Source organism: Mauremys mutica, chromosome 11 (genome assembly GCF_020497125.1).
Source record: "Mauremys mutica isolate MM-2020 ecotype Southern chromosome 11, ASM2049712v1, whole genome shotgun sequence".
In the NCBI taxonomy this organism is placed as follows: domain Eukaryota; kingdom Metazoa; phylum Chordata; order Testudines; family Geoemydidae; genus Mauremys; species Mauremys mutica.
Window position 1 is genome coordinate 12,227,588 of NC_059082.1, and position 20,585 is coordinate 12,248,172.

At 44.9% G+C, this 20,585-nt stretch overlaps 1 protein-coding gene across 2 annotated transcripts in view; it reads right to left on the bottom strand.

Moving 5' to 3' along the window:
* Positions 1-866: 866 nt before the first annotated feature.
* Positions 867-20,585, bottom strand: part of SLCO3A1 (solute carrier organic anion transporter family member 3A1) — a 212,638-nt gene continuing 192,919 nt past the window's right edge. Inside the window, exons 7-10 of one of the 2 annotated variants that reach the window (XM_044980959.1) lie at positions 19,085-19,223; positions 12,352-12,527; positions 8,591-8,655; positions 867-3,441 (exon numbers count right to left, since the gene is read on the bottom strand). In XM_044980959.1, coding sequence (XP_044836894.1) covers positions 3,062-3,441; positions 8,591-8,655; positions 12,352-12,527; positions 19,085-19,223 — 760 coding nt within the window. In that variant the 3' untranslated portion in view covers positions 867-3,061. The remainder of the gene's footprint in view (positions 3,442-8,590; positions 8,656-12,351; positions 12,528-19,084; positions 19,224-20,585) is intronic. The other variant, XM_044980960.1, reaches the window with a different exon arrangement.

The window sequence follows — 20,585 nt, forward strand, 5'->3', positions numbered from 1 at the left end:
TTTTACATGCATGGATACACCTCTTTCCCCTGTGACAGCACCAAAACTCTATGAATAAAGCCCTTGATGATACTGGGATCTGATGCTTCCTAAAAAAAAGAGCTTTTCAAAAGCAATGTTATCAAAAGAAAAACAAAATCACGATTGCACAAGATACAAAATAATTAGGTACAAAAGTAATAAAACAACCCAGCTCAGGCTGAGTTTTCCATACACAACCAAGAAATCAGATTAAAATAAAAAAAATCCCCCAAACAAACAAGTGAAGCGACAGTTCGTGCTTTGCAATCTTGTTTTCCGTAACACTGGTCAGATGGGCTTTTGATTGTACATTCAATTACTGACAAACCACAGCTCTAGGACGCCTTTCAGTTTGTTTTGCGTCATGCCCACATGTTATTCTCATTCGCCCTGGATTTTTGGAGGGGGAAAAAAAAAATCCAAACTGCAAATGGGTTTATAGATTTTCAGGAAATCAGGCATTGCGACAGGTTGTTTGTGATGCGTGCGTAGTATAAAACTCTGAGCTAGCATCTGAAAAAGGCGGCATTCTATAAGCAATAAAATTTCAAAATAAGGAAAACTGTACAGAAAGATTTCAAAGGCTTATACTTGACAACTATACATATTTTATGAGACAGTTATGCAACCTGTCCCTTTGTTTAATTCATTGGCTTATGGATGCAGTATCTCTATTTTTGCAGACAGGATATAATAAACGGATCTAAATATTGTGGTTTAAAAGCATCATTTACCACCCAATAGATACAAATGGCACTGCATAATGCTCCTTCCCCCCCCCCACTCCTCTCTTTATCAAATGATTCTGTACAAGGCTCCAAGCCAAGAATAAAAACATATATAGTTACAATATTGGTTGAGTATTTGGCACAGTGCAGTTTATTTGATATACTGGGTTCTTTGCCCTTACTGTTGCTGAACATTTAAATGCAGTGCATAAATTACAAAACACACCAGTAAAGTAAGTCAGCTGGAAGCGGTCTTAGGCTGCCAGCTTTTAACTGTCTCGATTAGCGCCAGGTCTGCTAAAAGGGTACTGAACACGAGTGGCAAGTTAACCTCACTGCTCCATTATGAGGATTCTGGTGTGTCCATTGCCAGCAATGAACGTGCCTCTGGGAAGCTCACCCACTCCTGGGATCCATGGGAGCTACATCCTGTGACAGGTTATGCTTCTAAATGTTTGCAGGTTTGCAACAGCTTTAAAAGACAAGCCAAAACCCCCAAGATTTTGAATTAACAATGCTAACCCTTAAAATGCTACTGACATTTACTCCATTGGAAACATGGCTGGTTTCAGTTACGGTTGGAGAAAATTCATTAAACAGCCACTTTTTATTGCTTAACAGTAGGAATGCCCTGGAAAAAGATTATATAGGAAAAGTCCAATCCAGTGTCCACTGAAGTCTATAGAAAGACCCCCCTTGATTTCAAAGGGCATTGGACAAGACTCTAATTCAAAAGATAATGCTAGTTCTTCCCCAGGATCCATGGGGGCAGCTCCTATACAATTTGGGTGTGATTTTCAAAAGTGCTCAGTGTTGCCCTAACTCTGGTCCAAGTGAGTAATGGGTTAATATGAGCAATGGGTTAATGAGCAATATTGGGTGCTTTTGAAAATTCTGCCCCTTTATGGGAGCCCCGAATGCAACTCTAGGGGCAACATCTGGCCCATAATAGGTCACATCCTGCACCGTTTCCCCATGAGTGGTCTCCTTGAAATTAATGGGACTACTCGTGAATAGAAATTGTCTGAGTAAGGGTTGCAGGATTGGGCTCAGTATTCACTCACACACACACACACACACACACACACACACACACACACACACACACACACACACACACACACACTCTTTAAGGAATTCTCCCACCCGACCGCAAATAATATATATTTAAAAACCGGAGAGTACATAAACAAACGGTCTCTCCATCTATGTAGTCACCGAGTCATATGTCATATGAAAAAATAATCTGTAAATTATTATATCATACTAGAATTCTCCAACTTTTAGTTATTTTCATAGAGAGACAGAGCATTCACTCTCTCTTTTAATCTCTTTTTAATAATGCACGTCCTCATTGGTTTGACAGTGCATCAGAACGAAGGCATACAGACTAAAAAAAAAATGCACTGGATTAGCTGAATCCCTCGCATGATGTTGTGGCATATTGAAAAGAAACTGAAAAAAAAATGCAATTGGTAGAATAAATTCCCCTTATAGAACTCTGTTGGTGATTTAAGGGTTAATATAGATTTGAAAGTAGTTTAAAAAAATCTTAAAAGGATTATATAGGCAAATGTTTGAGTTTAAAAAAAAATGACAGAACATTTGGCAAGTGTAAGCAAATGACTTGAACTTTACTGGGTTTTAAAGATCTGAGCACAGCCGTTCACAGAGAACCGAAATCTGAGATCTGCTGGAAGGACAGTGGAGCCTTTGACCATTCATGTGTGCTGGCTAGAGGGTATACGGCATCATTCAAAGTATCTAACATGGAATCATGGCTGGTGACAGAGTGTAAGTAGTTTAATAACTCCAGCACTGTTCCCTCTTTGACATCATTGAGAGAGTGCATTGGACTTGAACAGCACCCTGGCTAACCCTTTAGCCCATATTGCAGAGGTGACAGGGCTGCACAGATCCCTAATGGCATGCAGTGTCTCGAACGCTTATTCTGGAATTGCTGTTATTTGCTTGTTTCTTCTCACCAGGTGCCCAAGAATGTCCATCTGATGAGTTCTCCCACAAAAACCTGGGTTTGCAGCTCCCAATGCCCTGGCAGGTGATTCTATCCTGGAAGATTGTACCATCATCACAGGGGCTGGTACCCAACTGGAGTGGTTTGGGGTTCTCTCCAGCACTCCGACAGGATTTCAAAAATGATCCCCTTTAAAGATTTTGTTATTCTGAATCCTTGGCTCTGGTTTTTGAGACAAAGACAAAAGTTTCCTGTTTTTTAAATTTTATTCTCTCTCTCTCTTTTAATTAAAAAGGACCCATATATTATTAATATAGAGTTCATCCATCCTTAGTCACTATAAAACAGACTCCATGTTTTCACACCATTCGTGATCTTCAAGGTTATAGATAAATTTTGTCCTCTGTGACTGGTTTTGGGGCACAGAGTCCCGCCCCAGATTGTCTAGGGTGAGAGTAGAGGCAAAGAATTCACTAGTGCTGAGCCCACCTTCGTGGTTCTTGATGTATCTTTTATAGTTTTTCCTCAAGCACTGCCAGGTGGTTGTGTATAAGATGAATGCGAAAGATTTCAGGGCTATAGCAATGCTAACATACAGGTATCTATAGACGACATTGTCATACAATACGCAGGCTCCTTGCTCGCCACAAAACGTGCTCCAGAACAGACATGTTGAGTCAATTCCAGCCCCAAAGATCAAGGGTGGCGGGATAAAACCTGTCAAAATAAAAGAGACATATTGCACTGTAGTGACCCTTGGGGTAAAGGGACAGGACTCGGCCATAGTGAGTGGAAAGGGGATTTTTTATGAAGGCTGATGGACACCAACAAATCTTGTGGTTCTCTCTGGATCTCTCATTCGTAGGCAAACTAAACACATCTGGTGGGGACTGTCACCCCACATGATCCCCTGAAGAACTGGCCTGGGTTCAAAGGTTATGGAGGTGATCGCTCACTATCCCATAAACACCGCAGCTCAGTTTTAAGTAGTTTGTCCTTACACTTCTGATTTGTTGTTTGAACATAGCCTATTAAGGCTGGTCACAGAGTTTCACAAAGGAGCAGAGAGGGGCCTAAGCTACAAAACGTGGCTCTGGATCCAGATCAAAATGTTCATGGTGTTCGCATCCAGGGTTTTGCTGAAGTCCATTACAAAGCCTGAAATTAGCCATGGAGTTCAGATCCAGATCTGAACTTTCCCCAAGTTCTGGGGGCGTCCAGATCCAGGATCTAAGGAAGAGGGAGAATGATCTCTAATAAGTGCAGGGGAATGGACCTGAAAGAAAGTGATTCTGTCATTATCCCACAAAGTGAAATACCACAGCAGAACTCTCTCCTTGAATCACTGCAGTTAAGGGCAAATCAGCATTTCTCAGCTGGACTCTGCTGCGAGTGGTTTATAACAGGGCCACGACCTTAAAGCAACGCCCGAAGTCTCATTAAACCCACACAGCAATGCAATCTTTGAGTTCCCCTTTCTGCTTGGATAACGCAGGGGTCTCCAGTCTTATATCATCAAATACATAAATATCTTTCATTCTGACAAGATCCACAAGTGCTTTACAAACAATGGGCACCAAAAGAGGAGATCTAAATCCCACCTTTGAGCACATAAATTGGCATTTGCACGCACCTAAATACCGAGCCCTTAACAATCAAAAGAAAGTTCTGGATGCTTTATGTAGTAGGAATCATTTCACTCACCTCTAAGATATTTTTGGGGGGTGGAAAACAACATTTATTTAAAACTGGTTAATAACATCACTGCTAGAGTTTAGGACAGGAAGTGAAGAAGAATATCATCTCCAATAAAACCACAGAGCCAATTTTAGGTTGGCAGAACAGAATTTCTCCTATTGGAATTTGGCCAATAACACCCCATTTCCAGATACTGAGGTGACTAGAGCTCTAGAAATATGTATCTAGACAGAGAGACATATGGGTTGCACTATCTGGAAGAGAGATGGTGAATTAAAGATCATGTTTCATCATTAACCTTGGATTTCTTAGCTTAAATGAGACACTGCTCCTTAGCTTGACATGAATGCCGTTTCTTTGCTGTATGACAATATATGGCAGGAATACAAATACATTGGTTGCCTTCTCCTTTGCCTCTGGGATGTGAAACCTCTTTACTTCACTCTGTTAATGACTAGAACTCTGCAGATTTTTGTTTGATCTTTCACATCGTCTAATAAATGCAGAAGTTATTAGGCTATGTCAGCTTTCAGTACTTCCTTTAACCAGTTATTAACACCAGGGATATAAAACAGTAAATAAAAATAGATAACTGGCTAACAAAAAGATATTCCCTTCAAATGTAAAGTGTGGGAATGCCCTGAGAAATGACACTGCACAGCTTGCTATTTGTTTTCTCAGTGCTTTCCAGATCAAGCTGGGTCGGTTGGCAAGTTAAAAGGTGATTTTCTTTTTAAATAAGTGCGGACAACCGCAAACTCAACCTGAGATCTGAAAATTTGGCTGGGGTGTCTCTAGAACCAAGCTAACAGATGGTGTTGATGATACGCAAGGCAGAATGGAATCCAATTTACACTCCCAGAGCTGAACTGGCTCTAGAGTGCCATAATAAGAGTAAAAATTAGATGTTGGCTGATCTGAACACCCTTAAGCTCTTGGGATCTGTTTCATTGGTCCCAAGAGCCAAACCTGAGGTACATGGAAGCTGTGAATAAACTGAGGCCTTTAGGAAAAACAGCTGTGAAAGACTTTCAACCCTAGCAACCAGTTTGTGTTGTTGACCTTTTCAGGGCTATCTCCACAAGGACAAGGGCTAGAGACGTCCAACAAGTGAGAGTAGACTTGACATTTAGAGTGCTTTGGAATTAAGGGAGGTCTCTGACTGCAGGCTTTGTGGCCTCCAAAGCCCAGATCAATGGGCACGTCTTGCACCTTCAGTGTGTCACACTGAGTGATGCTAGGAGGCTGGATTTAAAATAAAAATATCAGAAATTCCATTGGTAGCCAGATATTGCACTTGAGCTGCATGTTTTGGGGACAAACTGCAAACACCATCTGGGAAGGGAAATGTCCAGGATCTTATTGTCATGCATAAATCTATTTGCCATTTCAGCCGTGCATAGTTAATGCTGACAGTTGCCAGTGCAATCAGGATGGAATTACCAGACACGTTTGACTTATGTCATTTGCAAATGTTTTTTCACCTTTAGATAAGCCTGAGATGCAAAGTTCCAATCCAGATCTGAACTTCCCCAGCTACTAGGGATATTTAGATATGCACTTTCGATTCAGGTCCTTTCAATGACAGCATATATGAAGAAGTGAGATGGTATTTGGAAAAGAATCTCCATATCAGAGCCTCGTATACAGTAGCTGCAGCTTTCAATACCATTGGGGCTCCACTGGAACTGTTTTAGTTTCTTTTCTAAGAAATCACGGTAACACTTTTATACCAAGACATTAATATGCTGCTCTATCATACCAGAATTCCTATGGAATAAGATAATACATCCAGCAGGATATCAGGAGAATTCAGTCATGTTTCATGTTATTACAGTGAATATTAAAGAGATTCAATCATGCTTTACTTATTACAAAGTGTTGCACAAATTGCTGCTATATATATTTTAGTTCAGAAACTGCAGAGCTGTTTAAAGAAGCATTCTCTGTCTTACTAAAATGTATTAACGCAGATTGCACCTCCGGGTCTCGTACCTCAGATATTTAATACTCTCCTTTGGTTCATGAAGAAGCTATTATTGGTCGCTTTTTAAGTCTAAGCTTAAAGGTGAACTGAAAAAAGCTTTTAAAATCAATCTAGCCTCAAACCTCAAATTATTAATGGCGAGTTTTGGATCTCTCCACTCACATTGAGTAGTGCCTTATCCTTTGTGTAGTCCCATAGCTGACTTCCTCCTGGATGTATTATTGTATTCCACAGGGATTCTGCTGTGACAGGGCAGCATGTGTTTTGCTACAAAAAAGAGTCACTGCAGTGTCAAGGGGACTAATGGAAGAGTAATATGCAGCTAATGTAAGAGTAAGGGGGGGAGGGATAGCTCAGTGGTTTGAGCATTGGCCTGATAAACTCAGAGTGGGGAGTTCAATCCCTGAGGGGGACATGTAGGGATCCGGGGCAAAAATCTGTCTGGGAATTGGTCCTGCTTTGAGCAGAGGGTTGGATTAAACAACCTCCTGAAGTCCCTTCCAACTCTGATATTCTATGATTCTATCTTATCCCAAGTATGGGTAGCAGAACCTAGGCCTCACAGAATTATACATGCAGACTTCTCAAACAATAATAATAAGCTACAATACAACTACAAAATTAGTAACTACCATTCCCAATACATTTACATTTAGAATGCAAAATCAAAAAGCAGCTTCCCTCCCTTGCTTAACTGCCAGGTTCTGCATTTGGGATTCTGCATTCAACCTGCAAGAGCTGAGAACAGGACAAGAACCTATAGCAGTATGGACAGCAAAAGGAAACAGTGTGTGTTAGGGCCTGATTCAAAGTCCAAGCAAGTCAACCAGAAGACTCCCAGTGATTTCCATGGGCTTTGGATCAGCCACCAAAGGCTTGTGGTGTTTTCTTCCTTTCTGAGCACTGAGCAAAGCATTAAGCTTTTGATGAGGGAGTGCATTTCAGACCTTTGACCAGTGCTGAAAGATCCCCACTGACGTCAGTGGGAGCTGGATGGGGCCTTTATGCTCATGCAATTCACTGGCTCCTGGAGAAAAACTTGGCATCAGAATTCTGATGCAAAATAAGGACCTTGCACTCAGAGACCATTCAGTAGGATACATGGGACTGTGGGGTTTTCAACCCCTCTCTATGAAAGAAAACAGGTTGCCCTGGTGAAAGCCAATGAACTGCACAAGTAAATAATCACCTAGTAGAGAAGAAACGAATAGCCAAATCCTGAAGGGCTTCATTGGAATAATGGCACTTGCGTCTATACCACACTGTCATGGTATGGGGTAAAATCCTTCTCCTACAACCACACAGTGGATGGATCTATGCTGCAGAAAACTTACGCTGAGCCAGATTCTAACTCTCATTGATCTGTACCTTGCTCAGTGAAATCACTGGGAGCACTCATGGAATAAGGGACTATTCAGCTTCTACTGGGCGAGAGTGAAATCTGTCCCACTGGACCAGCAGAAACCCACGAGTAGAATACCAACAGAACACATCCAGAGCAATGGAGAGGACAGAATTTGGTCCAAAGTTCTGAGAAACAGGGGCTGTGCCTTTAAGCCGGCTCTCCTACAGTCAGCCCGTTACAAAGGATGAAACAATTACAGGTAACGTTTTCACTTTCATTCAGGCATGAAGAGACATACATTGATCCAACGGTCTGACCAAATGTATTTTAATGGGAGATTAAGCCAGGTGACAGCATTAAGGTTCAGCTTGGTTTTTTTTCCCCCTTTTGTTTTCCTCCCCCCAGAGACGAGGAGGACTCAGCTGCCACCCCATGGAGTAACAAAGCTCCTATCCTCAAAGTGTTGTGAAATTGTTTATCCCTGTAAGTCAGCAGCACAATAAAGAAGTAATTTCACAAGCTGCTGACATGTTAATAATGACTGTGGAAAATTAACTAGTTGGGAGGGAGGGTTTCGCACTCAACACCATGATTTCCAACGTGAGCGTGACTGAAATGGCAGGAGAGGCCTGAGCCATGACCCTTGGAGGCCTTTCCAGCCGCACTGCAGAGAAAGGGCCTGGATCTTGCGGGTTTAGACCCACTGATAAATGACAGCACTGGACAGGCGTTCAACATCCAAAGGGGGGGAAATCAATGGACACTCACAGCTTGACGCACAGCTTGAGTTCGTTTTTAGGGTGTGGGGGAAGAAAGAAAAAAATCACTGCACGTACCTAGCAAACGGAGCAGCAGGAAAAGCACCCCCAACGCATAAGACTTAAGTTCAGGGCTCACTGTTCTGTACAGAGGAGAAAGGGAGAGAGGGAACTTGATTGTTATCATACTGCTTTAATTAACAAACCCGTCGCTGTGCTTTGCTGTCAATCAGGATGCCACTGTCACCTCTTCAGAAAATCATTAACAGGCTTCTTTTCTTTTCTTCCCCCTTGGTCCAACTGCCTGAAGCCTGAAAAATAATTGCAACTGCAGCCGCATGATGGGTTCTGGAATTTAGTTGCGTTGTTAATAATGGGAACTAATCTTGTCATTGGAAGGGAAAAAAATGCAAATCCCATCCCAGTAAATTATCATTTATAGAATCCCTGTATTACCTTTCAGGCCTCGGATGCTCTGAATCCGCAGGATATAAACCAACAAAATCCTTTTTCTTATAACTTAATTGTGTGTGCGATGGGGGGGGGGGGGAGGGAAATGTGGGTGAAATAGCAGAGAGGACAAATGACCAACTTGTCATTCCCAGGTCCAGCTATTAAAATCAGCCAGATCAGCAAAGGTTGATACGCTGACCTGCCCATACAGGGTGATGTTTTTGAAAGTGAGATTTGTTTCTGATTAGTTTTAAATTGGGAAGATAATAGGCCAGGCTAATCATGGCCCTTCACTTTGAATGTAACCCACTCTATCTGGCTGGCATTAATCTCTGAAGACACCTTAAGAACAAGAATTAACTTCCCATTCACATAATTCATATGATGCTATAGGCTAAAGTCATGCCACTGGTATAAACCCACTGGAATTTTACCAGGGATTAATTTGATCATGAACATGCATTCTCTTATTCAGCACTTTACGTTCCACAGTGCATAACGGTTCAGGGAAGCAGGGCAATGAACCCCTGATGAAAGGGGTCTGTGTTGAGAGGAAACTTAAAAGTGTCAGGTCCCTGCTTCTATTAATCCCCTGTTAGGTGTTCTTAGTGACACCTGTGCTTGAAACGGGTACCGCTGTACATGTGCAATGGAGGGGAATAGCCTTTTGGAAGACATCCAGTCTTGATTTAAAAAGACTTCAAGTGATGAAAAATCTGCCTCAATACTTTCAAAGGCATTCCAGTGGCTAATGGCCTGGCTCAAGGGAGGTCCTGTGAAAGGGAGGGAAAAAGTGAAGAACAGAGGGTTACCAAACGTAACCTCAGTCAGTTTTCTTACATAGGTGGTTGTGTTTTGGTTTTTTGGGGTTGTTTTAGAAGTGGCTAAAGGTTTTCAGTTGAAACTTTTAAAATAAAAAATGGCGTTTAAATTTTTTGTTTGAAATGTTTTCAGTTAAAAAAGTGAAAAATTGTCAGTTTTCGATTTTTAATTGAAAAATGTGAAGAGGGAATTTTTTTCTGATTTTTGTGTGTGTGTGAAACATACTTATCAACCAGCATTAATGTTCCTCCTTTTCTTCCACCTGTTCTTGTATATTTAGGATCTTATCTAACTCCCACTGAAGTTAGTGTGATTTTTCCCATTGAATCTAATAGGTACTGGATTGAACTCTAGGGGTGTAAACTCTTCAGGGTTTTGACCTGTCTTAATTTATGTCTGTGTAGCACCTACCACACCTTTGGGTGATGGATAAATAATAAGAATAATAATACCAGAGAGTCCCCAAAACGTCCTTTATATCTCTGATCACAGCACTGTTAGGACTTCCCGGAATGACATGAAGTTATCTCCCATAGTCTCCTTAGTTATCTGGTTCCAGGCTGTGTTGAAAACTTCAGTGCCTGAAATTACAGTGTGGACATTTAAACTAGACTCTGGGGTGAGCAAAGAGCCAGATGTCCTGGTGAATCCTCTGAATATGCCCCTGCTGGCTGGGCCAGGAGAAGACACTTCTCTGCTCAGCTGCATTCAGCACAATTGCAACCAGGTCAGCCAGGGATGGGCTTCATTTTGCCTGATTTGGGAGAGCTGAGAGTCGCAATTCAAACTCATCACCAGTAACATCTGGGCCCCTCATACCAAATGAGAGTGGTTTGTGGAATCAGTTGATTCAAACCCGTGGAGTGTCCAGAACACCAGGTGATGCTTGGCCCTTCACTGCCTCTTCTTCTGTGCATTTATTATAGTTCTTGGTGGTTCTGGTGGGAATATAGTTAAGATATGACTTTCAGTGCTGTGAATTGTCAGTTTCAAAGGGTTGTGAACTGAAGCTTTCTAACATTTCCTCTTTTCTCTTGTTTTCTCTTTCCTACCTGGCCATTGGCTTGTCTCATTTGAAAATGCACATTAAGAAGACTCTATTCAGTATCCTATAAGTGCTGATAATTTCTCTCAACAAAGAACCCTTCAAGCCTCAAATTACCTTTGCCACAATATTGATCGCTGAAAATTTGATTTCCGTTTAGCTACTGTAGATGCCAGGAGAGAAATGAACTAGTAGGTGGAATATCTCATTCTATACTCTGCAGGGAGACATGACCTCGCATAAGAGATCAGCCTGAGATCCACTCAAAAGTGTTTTTAACACAGACCCTATTGATTGAACTTTATTGGAATTTTCCAGGACGCAGAATGGATCTGCTTATTGCACCTCTGATTAGAATAGGCTGTAAGCAACGGCCTGGACGAATGCAGTGATTCTGAATAAAGGCAAAGTTAGGTACGCACGTGCATCTCAGGGGGCAGATAGATGTGTGTGTTTGTAGCTGCCTGGAAGGTCTGTGTGTGGAAACAGCACACAGTAATTCAGTTGGAGATGATGCTTTTGTCTTTTTATGCATGTTTGGCCAAATCCAGAGATACTGAGCATCTCTAATTCCCACTGATGTGAGCATTTGGGCCAGCATGAGAGTTTTCGTTTCTGGTGATGCGTGCGTATTGTCCTACACCAGCCATAAATCCATCCGTAGGCCATTTTGGGTTTGTTTTTGCAGCCTCCTAGGATCTCTAGGCTCTCTCTAAAAAAGCCTCATGAAACCACTGCCTGCTGGTGTCACGCAGTTGCAATCCTAACACCTGACTGATTTTAGCCTTAACAGAAGCGGAACTTTCCTGATTTCCTTTCCACTTCACGGTTTCTAGACGGATGGGGAGAACAAGGCCTGACCTTTTCTTTTGCAGCATACCTGCATGGACCCCTCCGTACCAGATTCACAGCCCTCCTTGCCACTTGAGCTGCACAGAATCAATTCCCTTATTCTTTCCTCAGGTCAGTATTAGACACTGAATTAAGTGGAGCTACCCCAGCAATGAATGTGGTCATGCTGAACTTATCAGAGACCTGCAGAGACAAAGAGACTGATGCATGCACAGCATCCAGCAGCTACCACTGCGCTTGGGATGCTGAGTTCTGAAACTCTGGCTGCTTCTTTCAGGGGCCTAAATGGGAGAGGAGCACATAATAAGGGACCTGGTTTTCAGAGGGCCTGAGCCCCCATTGAAGCCAAAGGGAACTCTCAGGCTGAATTCAGTGCAGCTGAAAGTATAAGGGTGGGTCATTTTGTAGTGCCCCCCCCCTCAAAGCAGGTCAACTCCTGAGATTTGCTGAGCGTCTGTAGCTCCTGTCAACTCCAATGCTAGTCAGAAGCACTCAGCGCCGAGAGTCCATCCTCCCTACACACCCATGGCCCGTGGGCAACAATGGTCCCCCTCGATCTAGAGCCAGGGAGGAGCCCTTCAGTTTTCAATTAATCTGCGGCAGCCTGATGAAAGAAGCGATGGATCGAGAGCCAAGCAACTCATCAGATCCTCAGCCCGGCTCTTACCTGATGAGTATGATAACTGACGGCGTCTGCGCCATGGCTCCAATCATGCTGCAAACACACATCACGCAGAGGAATGTCAAGAAGGCCTCTTGGCAACCAGGACTGGGGCATTTTCCGTGCATTACTGTAGCGTTCTCGGCTGGGACCAAACTGAGGCATGAGCAGCCAGTGAGATTCTGGAAGGCAGCACAGGGCATGAGGGTTAAAGGAGAACAAAGCCCATTTTCCAAAACAACAGGCACTTTACAAGGAGGGGTTTGCCAACTGGCAAGTGCGCACCCTCCAGCGATCAATTAATTAGTCACTAATAAGTCATTTGCTGAGCTGGTTTGGAAAGGCTTTTCCAGCATTCTAGCGGCAGTGAAGCTTCTCCTCCTCCTTGTTCTTTGCTTCCTGTCCTTTCACATCTCAAACAAATGTGTCTGTAAGAAAATTACCACCAAGTTGGACCCTCATGAAAAGAAGAAAGGAAGGCTCTGTGTATCCGCATCATGATAAAATATTGCCATATTAAAGTTACAACTACTTCCCAATATACCCCTGGCTGTTATAATTACCTCAGAGTGCATTACACGGAGGCATATTTCCCTGCTGCGGGTTCAACTGCCTCATTCTAGTGCCTTGAATGACGGCAGGGAGCGTACCAGGATGCGTGCCTACTCTCATAGCGAGGTAGGTATCAAAGGGAAGGTGGCAGAGACACTGGTGATTATGGAACCAACCTCAAGGGTATTACAGGGCTAACAGATGCCATCTAGTTTAGAAGGATTTGCACAGAACTGAAAGCTGCAGTCAGACAAGATAAAGTTTATCAATATGCGATCAGAAGGAGGAAAAAGCGACTGCATTCCCTTTGATCTTTCCTGCAAGCACAGGACGTCAAAAGCGGCTTTGTTTTCCAGTCACAGATGTTTTTTTGCGCTCACCCCTCCCAGACTTTCTGATGGCAGGGATGTCAGCACAATTAAGGCACAGAATAATAGCAAGGAATCCCTTCATGACTACAGAGCAAAACCGATCATAAATGATTCATTTCTTGTCTGTCTTTGCAAAGCTGCTAGGCTTGCAGGTCACATGCGTATAAGAAAAAGGAGCACAAAAATAAAATACAATACAATAAAATAAAACCTCCAAGGTTCAAATAGAAATTCCTCCGCTTTTATGCTGGGGTTTCTTTAGGGCTCCACACTAGCACATGTTCTAGTTCAGTGCCTCCACAGCCACAAAGATCCGTGGGGACCCCAGTCTATTCTTTCTGACATTGATCTCTTTCTCTGCATGGGAGTCGGAAGCATTGCCTTCTAAAATAACTGCATGGAGTGCGGCGGACACAAAAACCTCAGAGCTCGGTGAACCTAGTAACGTTAACGATATGACTGCAGGTGACTATACGGCTGGCAGGCAATAATGAATGTAAAGAGGCCCTCTCCCATCACTGACATGGCCACCTGAAGGCTCGTCTAGACAAGGGCAAATAACACCAGTGTAACGATATCGGTGTAGTTACACCAGTGCAAAGTCCTAATGCAGATGAGCTGCACTAGTGTGACTCATCCTGGTAAGTTAACAGGGTAAACCGCAGCCATGCAAGCCCTGCACAATGCATCTCCATGGGGGGTTGCACCAACGTGCTCAGATTGCAATAACTATCCTAGTGCAAAAATCCCAGCATAGACAGGGCATACATTAACTTTGCTAGCCCATCTATGGGGATCGTACCAGGGTGGTTACCTGCTCCTGCCTTGAGGGGTTTAAAACAGCCAGGGAGGAGGGCTATGGAAGGGCAAGATGCCTGGGCTGATTGGGAGGAAGCAGGCTCAGATGAGGCCATGCCCCAATCAGGGCCAGCTGGCCCTATAAAGGCTTGAGCCAGGAGCTCAAGCAGACAGTCTCTCTCTGCGTTCAGAGAGAGAAGGGCCTGGCTGCAGGGAGCTTAACCAGGTATCTGGAGTGGAGCAGGGCTCGGGAAAAGTCAAGGGAGCTGGGGAGCTCCAGCCTAGGAAAGCCCCAGGCTGCAGGCCTGGTAAGGCCTATTAGGTACTGGGTTGTAGGGGCAGCCCCCGGGTAGCCAGAGGCAGCAGGTCCAAACCCCTTTGTCTGTGATGAGTGGTTGACACTGCAGTCTGCCCCAGGGAGTGGGGGCTAGGTGATGACTGGCAGTAGCTCAGACTGAGGCAAGGTAGGGATAGTGGATGGGGGTTCCCCGAGGAGGGGACACCCTGAGTCTGAGGGGTGTACGGCCGGGGGCTGCACCCCATATAACGGGGCACCGGGTCTGGGAGGGACACGGGGGCCAAGCAGCAGCAGGACACCGGCCTACAGAGGGCGCTCTGGAGGCTGGATAAGCTAATTCCCCGAGACAACCAGCAGGAGGCGCTGCAGGGGTGAGTCCCGCATCGTTTACAGGGATGGCTGACTGTTCGGGAAGCCAAGTGGGTCACATCCCTATGCACTGAACTGGCTGATAATTCCATGTGACTTATATACAGTTGGAAGGAGAGACCCATCTCTTCTGTGCAGTTGGCCCAATTCTGCTCTTACTTACATGAATCCAAATCTGATGTAACTCTACTGAAGACAACGTAATTAAACTAGAACAAGCTGGCATGAGGTCAGAATCCAGTCTCCATACATCTATGGTAAGTGAAGGGCTAGAATGTGCTTTAGTTACTTTAGAGAGAATGAAAAGGGACTGCATAGTAACTGGAATCTGATTTGGCCAGGAATCCTGGATGCTGGCAATTCAGATCAACAAGCAGTTACACCATTCATAGGGAGCTCATGGCATATCCCCTAGTCCCTGTGCATCTAGCTCCGTTGCCTGATCTTTCTCTCCTCTTTACCGTGCACCCGAGGTGTTATCCTAAAGTACTGCAACGTAAATAGAACTGAATGCAACAATTTTTTTGCTGCTCTTCTGAGTTCTTACCCAGTAGACCTTTGATCCTTTGTTACTGACACCATAACATGTGCTATAGTAACACACTGACATCGAACACTGACTTTCACCCTCTTCTATGAAGAAGCAATATTTTGCTACATGTGCTAAATTGCTATTGATTTTCCTGGACTACTCTGCAATCCCATCACCATTCTGTGGTAAATTCATCTTTGTCTTTCTGCAGCTCAACAGCTCATGCACTGGGAACGGGATTTTTGAAAGTGCACGTGTACAAAATTTGCACACCCAGGGGGCTCAATTTCCGGTGGAAGTTATGTGTCTAATAACCCATGTTTTGCGGTTTTAAAAACCTGGTTCTAATTGGTGAGGAACAGGCTGGCATTTTGATGTGAATCCCTAAGACTTCAGCGCTACAACATTAGATTTGGAATTCTTATGCCCCCAGCCCAAGGGGAAATAGAAAAACAACTCCATGAAACAAAAAGGATATATGGACAATGGCTTAACTCGCAAGGGTCACCGAGAGCAGAGGACTGGCTAGAAAAAGAATTTGCTGAAATGAAAGTCCCACCCTGCGCCCCTTTAGCAATTATAAACCCGAAGCCTCTCTGCAGACCAACTTCACCACAAAGAACAATGGCATTCATATGAGAAAGGCAAACTGGAGAAGGAAAGCAGAGATACAGGACTGGACACATACAGTACAGTGCAGTAAAGTTAAATAAAACATTCGGAGAATTGCATGCCCCAGTAAAAAGCAACTCTTGGCTCATCACACGTATATAATAGCCACAAAATCCTCTAGACAGGCCATTATCTGGATTATGGGCTTAAAGCCTGGTCTGACAATTTGGTGTTGCTTCAGGGCCATTACATGGCCAAACTGGTCCATAATTCTTGATAATGCCCTTTCCAGAGGATGCTATTTGCTTCATTAATTCATGTCCAAAACCACTACTTTGAAAAAGCCAAGATGATGGTGCCAAAGAAGAGGTTAAACAGGAGAGAAAAGTGGAAGGGGAGGAAGAGAGAGGGAGACTTTTGCTGGATGGGTTTATGCTTATAGCAGGTTAGCTCTGATAGTTACATAGCAGAGAGACCTGAAACAATTCCTGGAGAGAGAGTCTGAATTTTCTTTACCATGCTCATTTCTAAGGAGCAACAGGTTTGCTTTGAGCAATGCAGTGTAAATGCCACTTTTACATCCTGCCACTAGCCAGCATTATTTTTCTCCTTGCCAATGAATAATTTGGCACATCAGAAGGACGCTTCTTTCCTACTGACACTTTGCTCCGTCCCAAAAATTTTGCTGTCAAAACAATCACATTGGAGTGAAGTGCTGGTTGTAAGGCAAATGCCAGAGGAAATGCACGAGATTAACATGTACAGCTTCTGCAGTTTTGCCTGCAATGATCCAGGATAAAATTATTTTCTTAGCTATAACATGAAGATCCAGGAGTTGGCATCAGGCTTTCTCCTTCGCTGGTAAGCACTTTGGTAGCTCAGAAGCCATTTCATTCATCTCAGTAGAATGCAAACAACTCAGGTGCTGGATGGGGAAGCCAGAAGTCGGGGTAGTAAAAATTGCCCATGTAGCACCTGCCTACTGACACTCTCTGACTCTGTAAAGATGTCTGTGAAGTCAAAGTGCCATTGCCGCCGCTCTACGGAGCAAGGGAGCTAATGGAGACAAGACTTCTGTTCAGCGGCTGCAGTGATTCTTCACTTGTTAGTCGGGAGCTTTTGTCTCAGCTTCCTGGCACCTCCAGGTCCATTAAGCCCTTCAGGGAAGGAACCAAGGCTCTGCTACGCACCTCACCATTTGGGTTTGACAGCTCCTCTTTCTTTTCCTAAGGCACCGGCCTGCCCCTCCCGCACACCCGACAGCAGCACCGCGAGTACGTCTCTGGACTCTCCATCTGCGCGTATGGCACAATGGAGAAGTGGGGATTTACACTTCCTGCCAGAGTGTTTTCAGACTAATCCGAACTGTCCACACATGACAGAATGGAAAGGAGAGGCCGAGCTTTGAGAATATCAGTGGTGGGGGGGGGGGCAAGCCAGGGGAACGGGAATGCAGTACAGTCTCGCAAATAAAGAAGGGCAAAGCAGATCAGGGATAATTGGATACAATGAGCGTTGCTGTTTCAGCAGCCATGAACAGCCACTCTCATTTAATAAGGCCCTATGTGCACAGAAAAGTGAGGCACTCGGAGTTCCTCAAATGGATTTTTGGCCAAGGCTCTTTGTGATCTAGGCTGTAGCTCTCTACGGATGCGACTAGCCACGGATTCCCTTTCATTCCTGCACTGACTCTTTTGCAGCATCACTCTTAACACACTCAAACTTTAAGAAATAAAAAAAATAATAATGAAAGATCGGCTCAAGATATCATAAGAGATTCCTTATCTTAACAGGTATCGTAGGAGATTCTGAGACCCCAAATAGCAAGTCTCCTTCACATAGAGAGAGTTTGCATTTTTTAAATGAAATAAACCAAGTCTGGGGATACAGAATATCCATGGCTATTAATTTCAGGGGATTGCTGGAGGCCACGCTCTTCATTTGGCCCCCTGCTGTTGGTGTTGAATCAGAGAGAAGAGGACAGGAAGTGGGTGAAAGAGGAGAGGAAATAGAAGAAATGGAGGGAAGGAGAGAGAAGAGGAAATGGGGAAGGCAGCGCAAGGGGGACAGCAGGGAGGGGAAGAACAAGGGCAGGAGAAATGGAAGTGAGCAGAAACAAGAAACAAGATGTCTATATAACCTGCCCGTAACAGAACCCACTAGTCCCCATGATGGGACTAGACTCTGCCTCAGGCTGGTTGGTCGGCCTTCGAGTTGTGCTCTCTCTGTTTCGGTCTCTGACTGATTTGCATTTGCAGTAAGAAGAGGTGGGTCAGCTGATTTTCATCACATCTGAGAGGCTAGAAGCCAGATGGCAAAGGTGGCAAGTGCAGACTGTCCCTTAAGAGCTTCAGCTCTGCCTATGGTCTCCCTTTGAGTGATTCTGTCCATGATGTGGCTTCCCACAGAGCCTCAGCTATGGCTGGGCTAAGAGGAGACAAGCTTCACATGTGCACCCAAGAGCACAGCATCCAATGGATGGTGTAGCGGGAAGAAGGGAGCTCCCTCCTCACTTAGAGACGATCCCATCGGGCCATGGCCAGAGCTAAAACGGCATAATAAAATGAGGTCCTCAGTTTCTCTCATCCTTAGGTGTGAAGACACAGAGGCCCTTAACAGTCAACCCTCACCCTACCTATCACGTCTCATTCACAACTGAGCTGTCACTGCTCACCTCGGATTGGCCCGATACCAGCCTCCATCGCCCACTTGGTACATTTTAAAACAAGCACTTTTGCGCTTTCTCCCATGCTGCCCCCTACGCTTGGGAGGTGCAAAAACTAACTCATAATCCTCCTTCAGAGCCCTCCTCAGCTCTCCTGGGATGCGACACCTACAAAAACACTTGACAAGGGTCAGGCTATTGGTATGCATAGACCACTGCCAATCATTGACCGATATTTCCTTGTGCTTCCCCGTCTGTCTGTATCCATCTGTTGTCTCTTGTCTTACACTTAGATTGCAAGCTCCTTGGGGGCAGGGAGTGTCTTTTTGTTCTGTGTTTGTACAGCACCTTGCACAATGGGTGCCTTATCCATTGCTGGGACTCCAAGGTACTATGGTAATCCACATAATAATAATAATAAGTCGTCAATCTCTGGGGCCTTCAGCCATCCTCAGCTGTAAATGAATGACTCTTACTATGTATACACACTAACCTCTCAACCACACACGGATAGGAGATGTTGAGTAAATCACGACAATTACCGTGCTCCTGCAGCCCGCGAAGCAGGCGGACAAGTAGGTGATCCCATCTGCCCCACAAACTGGAGTGAAGGAATCGGTTTGGCATTCACAGTTGTTATTGCAGGGGGAATATGGGTCCAAGGGCAAGGTCAGAGCTGAGCTGCAAAAGAAGCAGAATCAGAAATGGATGCACAATGCAATAATGCCAGCTGGCTTTTCTGAGAAGCATCACACAAAGGGGGCTTAGCCAATCACTGCAAACCAAGGGAGAGAAGGGTGGGTGGGATGTTTGGGTGCCGGCAGAAGGAACCCGAGGCCACACATTCCTTCTGTGACAGAAACACATTGAGGTTTATTATTTCCGGCTCCCACCATCTCCCCAGGGTGGCTCAGGACGGTGCTGGAAAAATCTAATGTGAAGTTCTGTGGGCGTTGTCTCAGCCCTGAGATCAGACCTCCAGGACAGGAGAGGCTGTATTTATCTAGCACAATGACAGCGAGCTGAAGACGTGCTGACGTTTTCATCCTCAAAGAGCCACTGTCCCATGTTGAGAAACTTCAGAAGAATGCAGAATCATTCTATCTGTGGTAGGTCCTAGCTCTGCGGGGCTTCCTGAGTCCGAACACCCTGCCTCAAAATGGGGCTCATCTGCAGCCAAGCAGCAAGTGGGAAAGCGCCTTTTGCTCATCATACAGGCCCCAAATTTCCAAAACTGGGTGCCTTGAGTTTGACTCCTAAATCCCCATTTAGGCCACCTCAGTAAAAGCACCCAGAGTTTCCCTAGATTTCAGTGGGATAAGCGGGTGCTTAGCACTTGCAAAGATCAGGCCGGAGCAGCTCCACTTATCTCAGTGGATTCACTCTGCGTTTACACCAGCCTACATGAGATCAGAATCTGGCCTCGTGTTTCTAGCCACTTGGGTCAGTTTCAGTTAAGCTCAGTGGAATTCAGCTCTCAAACTTGTTATTGTTCTGATTCCCCTCCAGGCACGTCTATAGAATGGGCCCAATCCAGCCATAGTGGAAGCAGGTGCCTCTCCACTGACTTCAGTGGAGTCCTCCCCACTTGCGTCAGGAATGCATTTACTGTAACACTATTACATACTCCTGGAGAGACAAGGTGGGGGAGGTAATATCAATAAACAGAAGTTGGTCCAGTAAAAGATATTACCTCACCCCATAGGCGCCAACTCTGTGGGTGCACCAGTGGCCCCACTGATCAGCTCCTCCCCCTTTCATCTCCATCCCCGTCAGGGCCGGCTCCAGGCACCAGCATTCCAAGCTGGTGCTTGGGGCGGCAATCTGCAAGGGGCGGCAGTCCCTGTTGTTTTGCCCCCAAGCAGTGCGCCGAATTGCCGCCGGTGACAGCGGGGGCAGTCCCCGTGCCCTTAGGGTGGCAGGCGCGTTTCCGCGGTGGCAGCTTCTATGTTTAGCTGTCCGCGGCAGCTTCAGCTAAACATAGAAGCTGCTGCCGAATTGCCGCCGCCACTGCGGAAACGCGCCTGCCGCCCTAAGGGCACA